At 37.0% G+C, this 18,082-nt stretch overlaps 1 protein-coding gene across 1 annotated transcript; it reads left to right on the top strand.

Annotated features, from left to right (window-relative positions):
• Positions 1-445: 445 nt before the first annotated feature.
• On the top strand, positions 446-17,718 carry LOC140949894 (transmembrane 9 superfamily member 2-like). The gene is made up of 21 exons (XM_073399039.1): positions 446-691; positions 2,578-2,645; positions 3,394-3,451; positions 4,630-4,668; positions 5,303-5,430; positions 5,931-6,063; positions 7,291-7,418; positions 8,159-8,267; positions 9,015-9,100; positions 9,682-9,790; positions 10,255-10,387; positions 10,785-10,846; positions 10,946-11,003; positions 11,712-11,769; positions 12,029-12,130; positions 12,447-12,504; positions 13,157-13,210; positions 13,723-13,820; positions 14,210-14,321; positions 15,466-15,637; positions 16,275-17,718. The coding sequence occupies exons 1-21, from the start codon at positions 557-559 to the stop codon at positions 16,340-16,342; spliced, it is 1,968 nt and encodes a 655-aa protein (XP_073255140.1). The 5' UTR covers positions 446-556; the 3' UTR covers positions 16,343-17,718.
• The last annotated feature ends 364 nt before the right edge of the window (positions 17,719-18,082 follow it).

The following is an 18,082-nucleotide window of genomic DNA, read 5'->3' as shown; positions in this document are numbered from 1 at the left end:
CCCTTTTCATCATAAATGTACCGTCTTTGAAATATGAATAAATCACCGAACCTGAACGTTTTCTCGACTTTTTTACCGTAAAAAATGTATCTGTTAGTCCTTTTGGGCTTTTTTACCGACCGACATGACAGATTTCCCTACCCAGTCATATACTTAAACAAGTGAAATTCTAACCCAAAAATTGAATCATTAGGGGGGAACATGGTTGATAGGGCTTTGAAAACATCTTTTGTATGATGCATGCAGCGACAGTTTGACGATCTCTCCTATTTAATTAATTTCACGTTGATGAAAAATATAATTGTTAGATTCATCGTTACCTGGTAACCGAACACGAACGTCGTTTTCGCGCGGCTAGAATTGCCCACCATCTTGGACCTTGTGACGTGGCCATCTATATGCGCAGATCGTCATAATTTGTCACTGCGCATAGATGCCTCTTTACCTCGCAGAAGCGAAGGTTGAAGTTTGGTGTTGATTATTGTGAAGTTTATGCTTGAATTTTTGTCGTTTTTTTTTTATTACTTGGTAAAAGAAAAGTACTTTCTTGAAGCAGATGGACCGCTGCAGCTCACCAGGGACCTTTATCTTGGTTTTTAGTGCGTGGATTTCATGTTGTGCCGCGTTTTATTTACCCGGTCTGGCTCCAGTTTCATATTGTGAAAAAGGGAAAGAAAGTAAAGCTTGTTTGGTAAGCGTTGTTTTAGGTAGTATCAGCAGTTTGATTATTGCTAATTTGAGACTCGTTCATCGACTGTTTGGTTTGATCTTCAGGGCACTGTAAGTGGCAAAAAACGAACTTACTAATTTAATTCGTTAACGTTGCAAATTGTTGCAATACGTATTCTGTTCACTGCAAACGACTTCGGTCAATTTCTTTAGAATTTTTATATTCGTTATCCTGTCTGCTTAACTCACAGCTTATCATGTCAACCCAGCTTACCTTATCTTATTTCCTAATATTTCAAGTAGAAAGCCAGCTTATCATTTTATATGCATGATTGCCTTATAATAATTATTAACCTTTCTTCGAGTGTGACAACCTCCATTTTTCTACCTCTACGTGTAAGCAACTTATTAAACTTATTTAATTTACAGAGGGAAATTCTTTCATATATGTCGCAGAAAGAGCAAAAATGTTTTTTGGAACTGTAGTTTCATGATTAAAGAAACCTAATTTATTTGAAGTTTCGTTTTTGATTAGTCAACCTATGTACATGTATAAATATTCCAAGTAGAATATATGGATGAACTACACGTGTAATGTGTGAAATTTAAATTCATAACTGTATTTCTAGGCAGTGAATTTTTTCGTATTAAACTTCTCTAGTATCCATGACTACCAGTACAGCACAGCAAAAATTATGTTGTCGTCCAGGTTTAAATCGAGTGGAGCAAAATCACATGAAAAACTCAGTCAATCAGATCCTGTGGTTGATTGTAGCTGATTGTTTTGTTATTATAGTTTTTTTGTTTTTTGCCTTTTGATAGACTTCGTAAAACATTTTTAAAATATGTGAAGTTTGCAGGAGGATGCATTAGTCTTAGAAAGAATTCATACATGTATATCCTACATGTACTACTCAGAACATGACCCCAGACTACTTTCGTAGGGAAGTAGATAAAAATAAGAGGTGAAAGAAATCTCTGACTGTGTGATTCCGGACCTGCTTGTTGTATTTACCCTGGGAACTTGAAATCTTAGTCACAGCCCTGGTGTTTTGTGGTACATATATATGCTACAGAAACCAGTTGAAACTCAGGCTGTCTGAGCCTAATGGCCTTGGCGTGCCTTAACCTTTTTTTGTTTTTAATTAAACATGAATAGGGATGAACTTGGTGTGGACCAAAATAGTGAAACAAAAGTCTCTGATGTGTTAGGAAGTTTTTCTTGCTGGTTTTTAAAGCCCCAAAGGAGCTATCATTTACATCAGCAAATAGTCGACCACTTAGGCAGCACATATCATGTCTGTTTTAGTGCCTCTTCACATGTGCCCAGTTAGCAGGATGAATTGAGAAATTTCAGCCCGATTTCCGAGATGAGAAAAGGCCAAAGATCCTGGGGAGGAGTTGCCGTGCCAAATTTGAGAACAAAGCAAACATTGCGAAACACAAAAATTTTAACTTTCGGGCCTATCATAGCTTCCGTAACTATTAAAGTATCACTACAGTTAAATGGGATGCTAATGATGTGGAAATTACAGCAGGCAATGCAAGATGATGTCATCCAGACCGCCAGAATTCATCCCACCGTTTATCCCGGTAACCGGGATGAAGTGTTCATTTGGCCAATTTCCTGCCCGCTTGGTGAGATCTTGGGAACCAAGCTAGCCCACCCTTTCATATGAACACATCAAAAATTTTACAAAGGATTTAGAAGGCAAGATCTTGGTAACCAGGCCAGCCCTGTCAACCGGGCTCATATAAAGAGGCCCTTAGAAACCTGTTTGCACAGACAGACATCTTTAGACTTAATAGTATTGTCCAGAACCAAATATACCCCCCACATGTTTAGATTTTATATTCAGACAAGTTACATCAACAACTCACTTCAAAGCTCACGTTTTTTTTTTACAGAATAAAATTGAGTTATTTGTCAACCGATTGGATTCTGTGGAGGCTGTGATTCCTTATGAATATTCAAGGTATTGGTTAACATGGATGTCATTATTTTGTTGTGTATCAGTCCTGTATTAATGAAGACGAGAACCCAAGCTGCAGTAAGCATCCTCTTCCTTGTGCATCCATTCCCTCAGCAAAACTAGCACAATGAATCCATTTTAATTATCCCACGCCAATATTATTGGGTAGTCTTTCCAGTTAGGACCTTTTAACTTGAGGCTGATTTTGACCCTAAAATTTCACACTGCGGAAAAATTGTATTCAGGTTCTTCTGCTTAGTGTAAACGTTTAATATTGACCTCAAGGTAAGGCTAGTTGACTTATTGATGTTACATTATACATGTATTAAAGAATTTTTGTGGAATGTTGGGATGGTTAAGACTCACCGGTAGTTACTTTGTTACATCACTATATCCAGTTTCAAATAGTATGATCAAAATGGAATCTTATTGAAGGCATTCTCTTTTATAATGAAAGATTTAATAGTTGAAATAAATAATGAAAAATAATTGAAAGATTTAAATGAAGTTGTTGTTGTTTGTTGCTAGACGTTTTGTTGTTGTTGTCGAAAGCTTTATGTATATGAATATCGCTACACCCGTAGTCTTACATGTATTTGTCTATTAATTTAATCCTTTCGGACTTATGACAGGCTTGTACAACCATGGGAATTTTTTTACGTGTGTAAAATGTAACTTCTATGGCAGAATGCAAGACTTAAGAACAATCATACACTTTCAGACTGATTTGGTCATTTGTGTTGTTTTTCAGATTTGATTTCTGTGTTCCTACCTCAGATGAAAAGACTCCCACAGAAAATCTTGGCCAGGTGAACAACAACAATACTGAATTTATATCTTTATGATTTTGATCGAGTTGATCTCAACCAAACAAAAAGGACTATTGGCACTCCATCCAGAATACATAAGTTTTTCCTCTATTGTTAACACTTGACATACATTCTCAGGGTTGTCATTAAGAATTCTAGTAGCAGGAGTAAGGTGTAACATTACAGGAGAATACTTTGAAAAAGGCTCCGCGCCTAAATAAAAAATAGTCCTAGGCTACCTAACATTGGCTGGAGATTTCTGTGTAGTAAACGGAGAATTCTCCAATCTCCCTGCTTTCTCTGTGCTCTGTCTACACCAGTGCTACCATAATTTTATGCTGGATGCCAAAGGAGTACAAAATGTTCACCTTCGCGGATAGCTACATGGCAGTGGCCAGCAAACTTCAGGCTCTTTTTCTTCAACCATGTGCAAGCCTACATGTAGGCATTGCTTAGTGGTTATAATATTGGCTAATCCATCTTGCATTCAATGCTTGATTCGGGTTTGACAATGTGATTATTTTATAAATTATTGTGATCCTTGATTAGTCTCCTGCCTTATGTAATTCATGTCTCAAATAACGTGATGCACAATTAAAATTTTTTTTAGGGTGAAAGATTGGCAATACCCAGTGTATTTTTGAGTTTACACAAAACCCAAACTATTCACAATTTTTGTGTAGTTGTGGTAAATCATTTGCTTAGTGGGTTATTGATTATTACTGTTACGGTATAGAAGGTAAAGGCGTACACAAGCCAAAGGCCCAAATTTCCAGAGCTTATCCTGGTTTCCTTAGCGGGAAGCATGCCTAGGATTATTGCTACTCCCCCTGGATGGGATGCTGGTCCATCACTGGGTTACCCCCCCCCCCCCCCCCCCAGTATGTTGTTGGTACCCATTTATACACTTGTGTAAAGAGAGATAAAGTGGAGTAAAGTTCCTTGTCTGATGAAACAAGGCAATGGGTGAGGCTTGAATCCTGGACCTCCAGATCTGAACTTTGAGACAACTTGGCCATACACGCCTCCACACTGTTACAGTTTTCTGTTTATAAAAATCTTAAATTAAATAATGCAAATTTATAGTGCGTCAATACATTGTGATAAAATTGTAACCGACTGTACAAACAACTCTATCACAATCATATCATTGATATTTTATTTCCTTCACCTTTTAGGTTGTATTTGGAGAAAGAATAAGGCCTTCTATGTACAATGTAAGAATTCATCAACCATTCATTCTATGTTTTGACAGAACATCCGTCATACATTTTGTGTGTTACATAATTGAAATCACTGTCAATTAATGGAAGTTTTATGACAAACAGTTTAAATATTGAATGATGTTTATTACTCATGTAATATTTATGTTGCTTACAGCTGTATTATAAAAAAGTTAAGATGTTCCGAAAACACAGAAAGCAACACTTTTGTTGTTAGTAGGGTTATTTTCGTTTCCCATATTGGAGGTTGAAGTTGTTATCTCCAACATGGTCGCTGTACTGACAGTACAAAATCCAAATTGCCATAAGATCACTCCTGTTCACTTGATTGTTTTAATTTCATAGTTTTTGGCAACTACACTTTAGTAGTTCAATCATTATTCCGGTCTTCTTCCTATGTTTCGAGCATCATCAGTATTTCAGTCAGGGACCGGGCTGAGTTGCATAAAGCAACTTAGGATTGCAGGAATAATTTTATAAAACCAGGCCCTGGGCCAGTTTTAGTACCTTTTCTTTCTAGGGATTATTTATTCCCTTGAATTCCCCATTGTTATTGTTGTAAGGAGAGCTTACATGTAATATGATATAATTATTGTGCTTTATCCCTTTAAATTTTGTTATGAAACAGATAACTTTCAAGAAAGATGTCCAGTGTAAGACTCTCTGTAAGAAAACTTATAAAAATGGTGACAAGGAGCAGATGAAGAAGCTGGATTTCTTGAAAAATGGAATTGCTCTCAATTATCAAAATCACTGGTATGCCCTTCATGTCACGATGCATAATCTCCCCATTGCTTTGCTTGTTAGTCTGTGGTTGTCGTCAGTCATGAAAAATGAAAGCTCCATATAATCCCTTAAAATGTCGCTTAAAGTCAGACCTGTACAACAAGGGAGAAGGGCAGAAAAGGAGTTTGTATACATGTACATGTAACTACTAGTCCAAAGAAGAGGGAAAGGAAAGCTGAAAACTCAAAGAGGGTTGTGACTAAGATTTCAAGTTGTAGGGTGAATACAACAAGTAGGCGGGGAATCAAACAGTTAAATTTGTAGGGATTTCTTGTTATTCTATTTTTCAACTATTTTTTCATGATTATTGCCGGGGGTCGCATTTGTAGTAGTTGGGGCAAAATCCCTGGCCTTGGCCCTTAATGACAGCCATGCAGAAAGGTTTTTTGTGTGGGTTAGTAAAGAAGGTAGTTTGTCAGAAGTGCCTTTTTATGGAGTTTAAAAAGCTTGTTTCTCTTATCTGTTGATAGGATTATTGATAACATGCCAGTTACATGGTGTTATGATGTCGCAGATGAAACAGCCCAGTACTGTTCAACAGGATTCCCAATTGGCTGTCATGTCTCTGAAGATGGACAGGCACGAGATGCCTGCGTAACAAGTGTAAGCTTTATTTGATTTTTGTTTAAGATTTTAGAAGATTAAGTCCAAATGTTGCTGTCCATTTGTAATTAAATCTATTAATTTTATTATCACAGTGTATAAACACTAATGAAAAACCAGCTGGGACCTTTCATGCCAGAGAATGATGTTATCACATCAGATGATGGCATGTTATTTATGTGAAGAGATCACCATTGCTATATGGTTATGCAATAAATGGAATCATTGACAGCAAGAGAAAAAATATTAAAGTGAATTGGTTTGTTACAGAAAATGTATTTGATTGGCATTTATGTGATACAGCTGTAAATAGAACATAACATAGCTGCTGGGAGATACATCTATGAAAATTCACTTTGAGTGATTGTGTTGATGAATATTGCACTCGTTTGCTGTACTTGCTCATAAGATACAGTACATTTTAACATGCACCGAGAACTTTTGTATTTCCTCGTCGTAAGTTATCACCTTAACCCTTCTTCGGACAATGTATGGCTGGCCCCAGTTGTTCAAATGTAGGTAATGTCATACACTGGATAAATCACTGTCCATCAGACAAACATAGTCAACACAATTATTGGTTTTTCCCTACCATTGATCTGCTGGGTAGTGTATTATCAAGTGGATACTGCTATCCGACATTTTAACCACTAGGCCCTGGTTAATAGGACAGTCACATGACTTTTGGAGGGTATAGTTTATTTGTGGCCCAAGTAGCATCATTTGCCCCCAAGCAGAGCGAAGGTACAAGGGACACAAATAAACTATATGCCCTCCTAGAGTCATGGGATTATCATTATTATCAACACACAAGGCCGAAATTGTACAAACTTATTTCGTAAGGAAAGATTGTTTAACATGAAATCATGTTGCAGGCTGCAAATTCCATTTTCAGCCCATACTTTGTTTGTCAATTGGCTGCATGTAGTGGTAAGAATAGCATGCAAGATGAGTTTTGACATGCTACTTGTAATCACAATTTATTGATGATTTAGACACCAATCTTCTGCTGGATGTGCATTTACTTTGTTAAAACGTGGAGGCAATCGCAAACCACTTGCATGCAATATAAAAATAAAGAAGTCCAATACTTAACAGTGCAGCTCTGAAAAAGTGGTGAAAACATCCATAAAAACCCCTCAATATGTTGATCCGTAAATATATATATTTTTAACTCTTGAAGTGCATCGTATTTTACTGACATGATACTTATTTACTTTATTTTAGAGCAAGTTTAATGAGCGTGGCATGCATTATGTGTTTAACCATGTTGATATTAAAATCAAGTACCAAGATGGTAATGGGCAAGACTGGGATGGTGCGCGTCTTATGTCTGCTCAGGTTTCACCCAAAAGGTAATTTATGTGGTGTCAAAACGAAAGTGCAAATTAATAGACCCTTTCATAGCTATGTTCAAGTTTTGGTAAAGACCAGTAAGATAATATACTTCAATACTGTTGAAAAAAACGCTTATAAAATGGTAAAACATACAAACATTGTTCGCAAATACGCCAAATTTGGCTTATTTTACGCCAAAATTGTTCAGATGACTCCAATGTGGTTACGGAGGTAGTCACTTTGACTCCAGAAATTTTCGGTAACAAACACAGTTTTGTCCTTACCTTTTTGCAGCAAATACAATTTACATTAATTGTAAACATTGTAAACCTTTATTAAATCATCGAAATTAAAGAATAAATTATACTGCACGACAAAACAGGAAGAGGGTAAATTACGATCAAAGTTTACTCGATGACCGCCATCATGATTTGAGCTTTCCAGGTCAGCGGACCGTTACAGCTAATTCGTGTATCCCTCACGATAGTGTATACATGCCGGGACCACGTGCTGGAAAGTCTGATACAGTCATACTTGACTCCAAATAATTATCCCAAAATGACTCCAAAATTTGTGAAGCAGAAGTCACACTGACTCCAATCATCAATAAAATTTGCAAACCCTGTACAAAGTTTAAAGGTGATACATCGTAGCGACAAAGATATTGCTCTATCATTTTACAGAGATTTGTATGGGCCCATTACTTGCCCACCAACCCCCTCACCTTACAAACGTCTGTAATTTATTTCTTTTGCAGTTTAAAACACGAGAAAGAAGGTGAATGTGGCGATCTTCCAGCTATGGGAATACCTACGGAGCCCAAAGATGAACTATCCATCATTTATTCATACTCTGTCACCTTTATGGTAAGTTCACCAGCTCTTTTATTCTTTTTACTCTCTTTGTCTCTTGAGGAACAAAACTAAATACAGGCAGAGGAGACTATTCTTGTGGTGATTACGGGTAACACTGTGATGGGGTTCGTACTACATGTATGGGTTTTGGAAAACCTGGAAAGTCTTGAAATTTAAGAATTTCACTTTTCAGGCCTGGAATTGAAAGTCATGGAATTAATTTTAGTTGTCAGTCATGGAAATTCATCGAAAATTAAAGCTGTGTTTGGTAGATTAGTCACTGCTGCTAGCAAGGCAAGGAAAAATAAGACAAGACAAGTACATGTAATTATACAGGACCAACGCCACGCATTTCTATGAAGTCCTGAATTTTTGTCTGTGGAACTGAGTTATGTCAAAGAATACCTTAAAACAAGGATAGTTTTGAAACTATGTATTTTCGAGGTGACAGTTACACCTAAGATCATGAAAAACCGGAGGAGGTCATGGAAAAAGTCGTGATAAGTGCGGGAATTTGTAGTCTCAAAAGAGCATGCACCCTGTGCGAGTAATTTGACGGAAAGAATTGATGAATGTTCAAACCTTTGTAATGAGTCTGAACTTATGCAAGATTCTAACCCATTATCTTAGTTGGCGAATCCTTTGAACGGCCAATCTTTTAACCTTGTAAGAGAGACTTGTAACAGAGCAATTAAATATACACTGGTGATCTAATTAATTTATTTTTATTACACTGTAACAATCCTCCTGATGTTGTAGAAAGAAGAAGACCCAAATCATAAGTGGGCCTCACGCTGGGACTACATTCTGGACTCCATGCCTCATACTAAAATCCAGTGGTTTAGGTAAGAAACATGACAATCATACTCTAAGACCTCCGCAAGCTTTGGTCATAAAGAGCTCTCAGTCTGTGTTGAATTTCATGCTAGTTAAATAATGTGGTCTTGATCTTCTCCAAATAAACTGAAGATCACAGGGAAAATCCTTCAACATGAATTCCAGACATTTTTGAGCCTACTGGACCAAATTAATCATGAATTGATCTTTTTGAGGTCCCCATGCCTCAAAACTGCTTTGATCTTTCATCAAATTCTCATAACTAATTCTTTAGGGAAATACATGTACATGTACAGTTATGGGGATACATGTAACTTTGCAGAACAATTATTTATTTGTATGTGGCTATTGGGGCCAGTGTGAGCAAAGCGAGTTAACTGGCAAAACATCAACATGCAGCAAAGCTGAAAATTCCTAAATCACCATTTTCTGTTGCTATAATTATTGATTAGTTTATGTATTAATAAATAAATTAATTTATTTTTTGCACATTTATATTTCAGCAAAGAATGAAAGATAAATGTATTATTGTGTTGGACTTACATGTACTATAAAACATTGAGTTGCTGTTATCGTTTTTTGTATTCAGCATCATGAACTCTCTGGTTATCGTCCTGTTTCTCTCTGGCATGGTAGCCATGATCATGCTGCGAACTCTACATAAAGACATCGCTCGTTATAATCAAATGGATTCAGCGGTATGTTATTTTACCTTCTGCTTGGTATTGTTTGTTGACAATTGGTCTCAAAAACACAGTCTTTTTAAGCAGATACATCTCATTCAGAAGTTACTCTTATTGGCTTGTAAGAGATGTACACTTTTTGAGCAGATCTTAATAAAAAAGGGTAAATTAGAACAGCAGAAAAAATCTTTCTCTGGTTGCTGTGCAATTTTCAGAGCTATTTTCATGTAGCATCCGTTGTTGGGCATATCTACCCAAATGGTCAACTGGTCAGAAAATTTATTTATATCCTTCCTAAACAGAAAAATTGTTTGTAGGCCTGCATAGGGAAAAATGTTGTACCTGTAGGTCAGTTTGATCTATTCTTGGTTCATTTAATATATAAGGCTACATTAATGACCTCTGATGGGATGTTTGTTTGTTGTTAGTTAGCTGGGTCAATGACTTTATACTTTTCATTTATCTGACTGTTTGTAAAGGATGATGCACAAGAGGAGTTTGGCTGGAAGTTAGTTCATGGAGATGTTTTCCGTCCTCCAAAGAAAGGCATGCTTCTTTCTATCATGCTTGGCTGTGGATCTCAAATTTTTATCATGGTGTTTTTTACACTAGGTTAGTTGGCAATGCTTTCTGTGATGATTAATCTGATCATTTTGGTTGCTTTGGGCGTGCAGTGATCTATATGAAGGTAGGGTGGTAGGGTACATCATTTCTCTATCAAGTCTCTTTGTAAAAATAATAACCTCTTCTCTATAAAGTCTCTTTGTAAAAATAATAACCTCACAGTCCTTACCCCCACCCCTGTGGATGTTCCTCCTCTCCTGCGGACACCTCTCCCCATGGGATTTCTTGTATAACCTTTTACATGCATAAAACTAGCAGGAATATTATTTTTTTCATTCTACACATTGCTCCTATGCATCTCTCTTGATACATGCGTATCAGGAGGAAAATATATTATTTTATCTTGTGTACTCTTCATTTATGTTTGAACTTCTGTCTTTTTCAGTGTTTGCTTGTCTTGGATTTTTGTCTCCTGCAAATCGTGGAGCCTTGATGACTTGTTCGTTGGTTAGTAGTTTTGTTCTTTTGGTTTGCTGCATTGTTCGTAAAATGGTATTCTTTTATGATCTCACTTAATAAAGGTATGGTTTTACTTTTTTTAATTAGGTATTGTTTGTTTGCCTTGGGTCTCCTGCTGGTTATGTCTCTGCTAGAATTTACAAAAGTAAGTGTCAGTTTGTAAACTTGTTTCTGCACTTAGGGTGGATTTCCACTGTTGAGTAATTTTCATGTGCATACATCTCTGTAAATAAAAACAGAGGCAATGTATGAACAGCTGGGTGTAAATGCAAAAGTTTTTGCAAGGTTCAACTTATAAAGTTTATGTGCAGCCTTCTATACATTGCCTTTCTTCAATCCATGCACCTGAAATTTACCTAAAAATTTCATGGATCCACACCTGTTTCCACCATTTTATGGAAATTGGTCAGATTTGTCATAATAGATAGAATTATTTTTAATAAAGAAATAACGTCCCAAGTTGCAAGGCTTCATTCAAGGAGAAAGAAACGGCCAATATCATGCCTGAATTACTCAGAAACCCAGGAAATGGGGACTTAAGGGAGTTGAAATCAAAAACATTTCCCAGGGGGTGGGGGGTGGGGTTTGCCCCTGGACCCCTCCTAGAAGCTCATTTAGGAAATCAGTCAGTATTTATCCTAGATCCGCCCTTGAGGAGAAACTATTGAAGTGATTGAAGTTTCTTCAGTGGCCTGGCTTTTGTCTTAGAATTGTCTAGACAAATGATAATTATTATGCAAGTCTCTTTCTTTCTCTCTTGTCAAGTGAAAACATTCATGCCTTCACTCATGTTGTTTTATTTGTTTATCACACTGGGATTAATTTGTTAACTGTTCATGTTTTTTTTAACAAGTGATTGGTGGTGAGTTGTGGAAGACAAATGTTCTGTTGTCTGCATTCTTCTTTCCTGGGTGAGTTAACATTTGTTACTGCTTTTATTCATCAGTGCAACAATGCAGAACTTCTACATTTTAGTGCTCTCCTTAGTGTTCAAGGAAACTCATTACTTCATTTTGTTGGAACACCCACAAAACTTACAAAAAAAAAATTTGGTTATAAAGGTTCGCCAATTTATGGCAGGGTTACGTCAGCACCATTCATGAAAAGCTAATTACTGCAGTCCCATATCAGTCTCCTCCCTCATTTATAATTGGTATTTTGTGATTTCAGGTTGATGTTTGGCATTTTCTTCCTGTTGAATCTTGTATTGTGGGCAGAAGGTTCATCAGCTGCTGTTCCATTCACCACCTTGCTGGCTCTCTTGGCTATGTGGTATGTTTTTTGTGCACCATGATTTATTACACTAGTTAAGGTTAATGGAAAATTTAACAAAGTTAGCTGTCACAAGCTTAGCAGTCTCTGCCAGTCAGTGGTCAAACTCCCAAGTGTAGGCTCACATGGAACATTGTTCTTATTAGTTTAACATTTTTGTGCATAAATACAGTGTAATATGATTTTTTCTTCACTTACGTGAGGTTTCAATTTTCAAATTAGCAGAGTATATTATGTTGATCTTTCATTCTGTAGATGAAACACTGCATTTGTCAAAAACATTATTTTAATAAAAGGTGATTTTGTTGCTCAACAGGTTTGGTATTTCTGTCCCTCTTACCTTTCTGGGGGCTTATCTTGGATTTAAAAAGAAGGTACTGTAAGTTCATGTAATATCACATGTTAAAAAGAAAAAGTTAGCTTAACAGATTAATGCCAGCTTTAACCCATTTCCAATAGATGGGTGTGGGGAAAAGTGCCTGGAGAAACTGAGGGACCTGAAACCAAGCGCAGATGGTAACCATGACAACCCTGTTCGGGGCACCTACCAGGCAGCATCACCCAGAGAACCAGACACAACCAGAGGGAGGGGAGGGCTGGGAGCAAAATGGCTAAAACATTTTGCACATGAACAGCAATGTGAGCAAAATGAATTGACCTTAATGAAAGTCAAAACGTCAGTCACTTTCAACAACAGTCCTGTTCAGGACTTCATTCACCTGGACAATCATACTCAACTTACTTATGAAATGACTCCTGGGTTCAAACTTTTCACAGTTTTCATGAAAGTGCTGTGAAATTACTGCAAATGCAAATGTCCTGCTCTGGAAATACCCTGGGACTGCCCCGCGTACAATTAGAGACAGAGAGTGCTTGCCAGCAGTGTCTTGTCCCTAGCTAGATTACATTTAGCATTACTTGAAATGTCAGAACAGCTTGCACTGTCAGTTTGGAATGGACATTATTTCAGGCACTCTGTAATAAAGCCATTAATTTGAACTAGCTTTCTTTTCGTATTGTATTTAGCCAATTGAACAGCCTGTGCGAACCAATCAAATCCCACGGCAGATTCCGGAACAGGTAGTTGTTCTTTTGTTTGATACATCTACTTCACATCTTTAATTTACTTTCAAGAGTTCTAAACAGCAGAAAGTCCTAAACATTGTTGATGGGTTTGAATTGCAGATCTTGCAAACCCGTAAATAATTTCTTTAAGTTTATTTCATCTTGCACCAAGCTTGTTCACTGAAGATGCATGGAATTTAGCCAAGTTCTTTCTTGCACTTGAATAGACTGAGAAGAAGTCAAGGGCAGTGACAGAAAAAAAGAACTAGGCAAAAATCCAGGGTCCTTGAGCAAACAAGCTTAGGCAGTAAAGGATTCATCATACGGCCATAAAGAGTACATTTTCCTGTGGAAGAAATGGGGAAAATCCTGAGCAGTTACGATTGTCCCATCTTGCCTGCTCAGGTAGCCTATGAGAACACAGGATCAGCATCATCTTGCCCACTCGCAGATTAACCCATATGTGCGTTATTGACCAAGCACGGAGACTAATAATTATCTTCCTTTTACTGAAATTCCTTTTGCAGAGCATCTACACCCGTGCTGCCCCTGGAATCATCATGGGTGGAGTTTTACCATTTGGCTGCATTTTTATCCAATTATTCTTCATTCTCAACAGCATTTGGTAAGTAATTGAACTGAGCTAGAAACGATCATGTGGTTGTTTATGACTTCCCTGTCTAGTGCAAAGTCATGTCTGGTAGTCTGACACCAGTAGATTTTCTTGCTGGGCAAGTAACTTTTAATGCTTTCTTGCCCAGTGGACAGGGCAAGTCATCCTCTAAAATAATCTTACTAAGATGAGCAAGATGTGGCCCCAGGTGAGCAAAATATAAGAGCTGCTTCCCCAAAAGAGCCTTTTGGTGGTTTTTTGAATTGCTATCATGAGTTTGAAAATATCAGTACACACAAACTTGCTTGTTTGATATGTGTTGCATAAGGAGAAACAAAATGTTGGTCAGTCTTCGAGGTGTAAGGATTAATAGTGTTTTGTCTTTCTTTTTTCTTGAACAGGTCTCATCAGATTTACTACATGTTTGGGTTCTTGTTTGTTGTGTGTTTAATTTTGCTGTTGACTGTATCTGAGACTACTGTCCTGTTGTGCTATTTTCATCTTTGTGCGGAGGTATGACTCACAAAACACATGTAAACTCAGTCATAAAAACATTTCTTAGAATCCGCAATCTTGGACAAAAATTGTTAAGAATTGTACCCGCAGGACCTCTTCCCTTGTCCCAACCTTGTCAGTGTTGTTCAGTCATGGGCAGAAATGATCCCGCCAGTCTTCAACGTTGTTTTTGGAGGAAGGGGGAAGAAGGAAGTATTTCTAATGAGCAGTACAACTGAACGTGTAAGAGCTTTGACAGTGACGTCCTTTTTTCTTAATAGTTTTGTCCAAGATTGTAGGATTGATTTAGTATGTGTAACCTTTTTTTTTTTTTACTGGTCCTGCGATGTCTGTTATCTGAGTAGTCATTTATTTCTCTGTAGATTAAACAAGTTTACAGAAGCAAATAATTAATTAAGAAATAACTTAAGTGAGAGGACAAAAATAGTCAAACTGATACATTGTCCTAACAGATGGAAAAGTATAAAAGATTTCTAATTAAGTGGATACAACGCAAAATAAATGTCAATACAGAAAACAAAAAAAGATAATATACAATAAGCAAATAAACTATAACTGGTCCAAACACATGCAAACGCACACACACACACACATACACATGAAAGCAATCTATATATTAAGTATGAGTAGATAAAGCGACTAATGAATGAATAATGAAGCTGACAAATTCTTATAGAGTAACCATTTGAACGGGACCTGTTCGGCATTATTATTTCAGTGACACTTGTGTTTGGCCTGGGTTTTGCACGGATTTGGCAATATTTTCTTGAATTTGATTTTTATTTACTTGTCTAGCCTGAGAAAACAGTCGACATTTCGTGACGCCACCACTGGTTTCCCCGCCAAATGACGTGTGAGAAATGAGCGAAGAAATTCCATACTGATGACGCGTGGCCACCTAGATCTGGGTAGTGCTTTTGATTGGTTGAAATAAATTTTTCACGCGGCACGACCAATCAGAAGCACTACCTAGATCTGGGTGGTGACACGCCAACAGTATAGAATTTCTGCGCTCGTTTCTCGTTTTCTCAGACGTTATTTGGCGGGGAAACCAGTGGTAGTGTCGCCAAATGTCGACTGTTTTCTCAGGCTATTACTTGTCTAGTCATCTGAATTCTTCAACTGTTCCGCTGTATTTCAGGATTATCATTGGTGGTGGCGATCGTTCCTGACTGGCGGCTGTACTGCCTTGTATTTCTTCTTGTACTCTATCCATTTCTTCTGCACCAAGCTGACCATCAGTGGGACGGCCTCAACTTTCCTGTACTTTGGTTATACTCTTATCATGGTTCTAATATTCTTTTTATTTACTGGTAAGAAGACTACTGATATTGATCACTTGTTGACACTCTGTAAGAGGCAATCTCCCTAAAAGCATTCCACTCGATTTTCGGACTCGAAAAACATGTTTGCTTTTATTACATTTTTTTATCATCAATAATGCTGTCCATCCTAATAAGAAATTGCAGTTAGAATGAGGAAATCAGACTTCTCAAACTCTTTAATAATTTATAAAGATAATTCAAAGGAACTTAATGTTTAATGAGTGTTTGGAAATCAAACGGAAAACTGCCCATTTTTGCATCCTTAATTTCTCCTGTAAAATCATTTTGTTTGGGAAGTAATATTAAGCATTCAACACAGTGTTTCATCACGAGATGAAACACCTCGAACTTCGTCAAAAATACTCCGCTGCGCGTCGTATTTTCAACTCTCTTCTCGACTTTTCATTTGGTGATGAAACACTGCGTCTCATGCTTGATATATTAGGTCAAAAACCGGACAAGAAATTGGACATGAAATCGGCCATGAAATTGGACAAAATATCAACCATGAAATCAGACAAGAAATCCGTCAAAAAAAATCGTTCACGCCTATGATTTCCACCCATCTTTTTTGTGTAAATGGTAACCCCCCTTGTTATATTAATCTCTTTGTTCTTTTTTTCAGGCACAGTGGGATTCTTCGCATGCTTTTTCTTTGTGAGGAAAATCTACAGTATCGTCAAAGTCGATTAACTTTGTTTCACCATAAACAAACCTTCTGTGGCACTGAAAAGAAACATTCCCATGAGAAATTTCCACTTCTTTGTGAGCACAAGTTTGGCTTGATAGTAAACTTCTCTTACTGATATTTATTTGAAGTAATATTTAGTACGTAGTGTAATAAAAATGCCGCAGAACAAAGCCCCTCTTTATGTGGAAATGACAGATCGAATAAAATGAGTAACTGCTCATCTTCGAGTAGAATTGCTTAAAAACGAGGCTGTAAGAAAATTTGGTCTATGTTGGTGTTGCGGGAACTACTCGTGGTTAGTTATTTCGCTGTGGTGGGGTTATTGTTGTTAATTGCTTTTTTCAGTCTTTAGTTTTACATCATTTAGAGGTCACACAATTACCGAAACTTAGAAACCACCCTAAAATTTGACTTTTTGTTTTTTCATGGCTTTGTTTCCCTAAAATCTGTCAGAAAAACGACTGAATCAGAGACAACTTTGTCTTGAGAGGCACAGAAGTGACCAGAAATAAAAAATCTGTCATCATGTTCTCCCCTAGTTTTGTAACCAAGGTGATGTGCATGAATTTGCATACAGTTACATAATTAGTACATTAGCGCGACCTATTTAATCAGTATAAGTATGTATAATTGACTCGTGTGTTGCCTGCCCGTGTGTAGACTTCTAATACAAAATTTACGGTAGAAGTCTTCAAACTGGCAGCCACTAAAGGTGTCTGTTCAAGGTTTTCGTTCAATTTTCTTAAATTTAGCAATTAGATAAGAGAAGTAATGCAGTTCGAATTACGTAGGTACATATGGCTCTGTAGCTGTCCCTTGTTGTAAACATTTTGTTAGCTTGTGATAACTCCTTCTCAGTGGTGCACTTTTTGGCAAGTCGATCAATTAAAACGTTATCACTATCAAGGTCATGTCTAAGCAATTAACTAAGTAATTCGAGTGGAAAACGTTCAGCGTCACAATAAGATTTTCCACAAAAAAAAGACTTTATCCTTCAAATGGCTTATAGTAAGGTTTAAGAGCTAATGCTTTGTAAAACATAATTTACAAAATGTCCATGGTAATTCGTCATGTTTAATATAAATCTATGCACGAGTAATGGTCAAGAAGTGATAAATATAAGTGTTGCTTAACGACTAAAGATCAGCTTAGAGCTCTTGGACTCCTTCATTCCAGTTTTATTGGGCAGAGTTTAATCTAATAATTAATTGCGTCTGTAGTAATTATGGAAGCAATGTGCTTTAACTTAGAGACCTCGGTCTTCCCAAGGTTTTATGTCTATCACAAATTGTAAGCTTTCATTAATTTTGTCTTGTTATAAGGAAAAAGGCTGTAGTTCACTGAATAAATGTATTAAACAGAAAGCTTTAAAATGCTATTCGTCTGTTTCACACCTATGCATCTTAGGTACTCATCTTTTCCTAGAGTAGCAATTCAACACAGGTACGTTACACGCTGGATAACACTATCCACTAAATAAGTCACTATCTCATATTACGAATGTCATTCACTCATGTCATTCTCCAAAAAGGCAAGTCGTTTCGGATGAAATATCTGAATAACGTATCAGCTCAAGGCTCTACAGTTGTTACAGTTTGCTTGTTACTGTTTACACAAAAACAATTGCTGACTATATCAGTCAGGATCTTGTGACAAAAGCTTTGTTTTCTATCTAGAACATCCTGAAATATCAGAAAACTTCCTTGTCTCTCTAGGACATCGTCAAACATTACGTTAATGGC

The sequence above is a fragment of the Porites lutea genome, chromosome 10, assembly GCF_958299795.1.
Source record: "Porites lutea chromosome 10, jaPorLute2.1, whole genome shotgun sequence".
In the NCBI taxonomy this organism is placed as follows: Eukaryota; Metazoa; Cnidaria; class Anthozoa; order Scleractinia; family Poritidae; genus Porites; species Porites lutea.
This window is presented reverse-complemented; position numbering and strand designations above follow the sequence as displayed.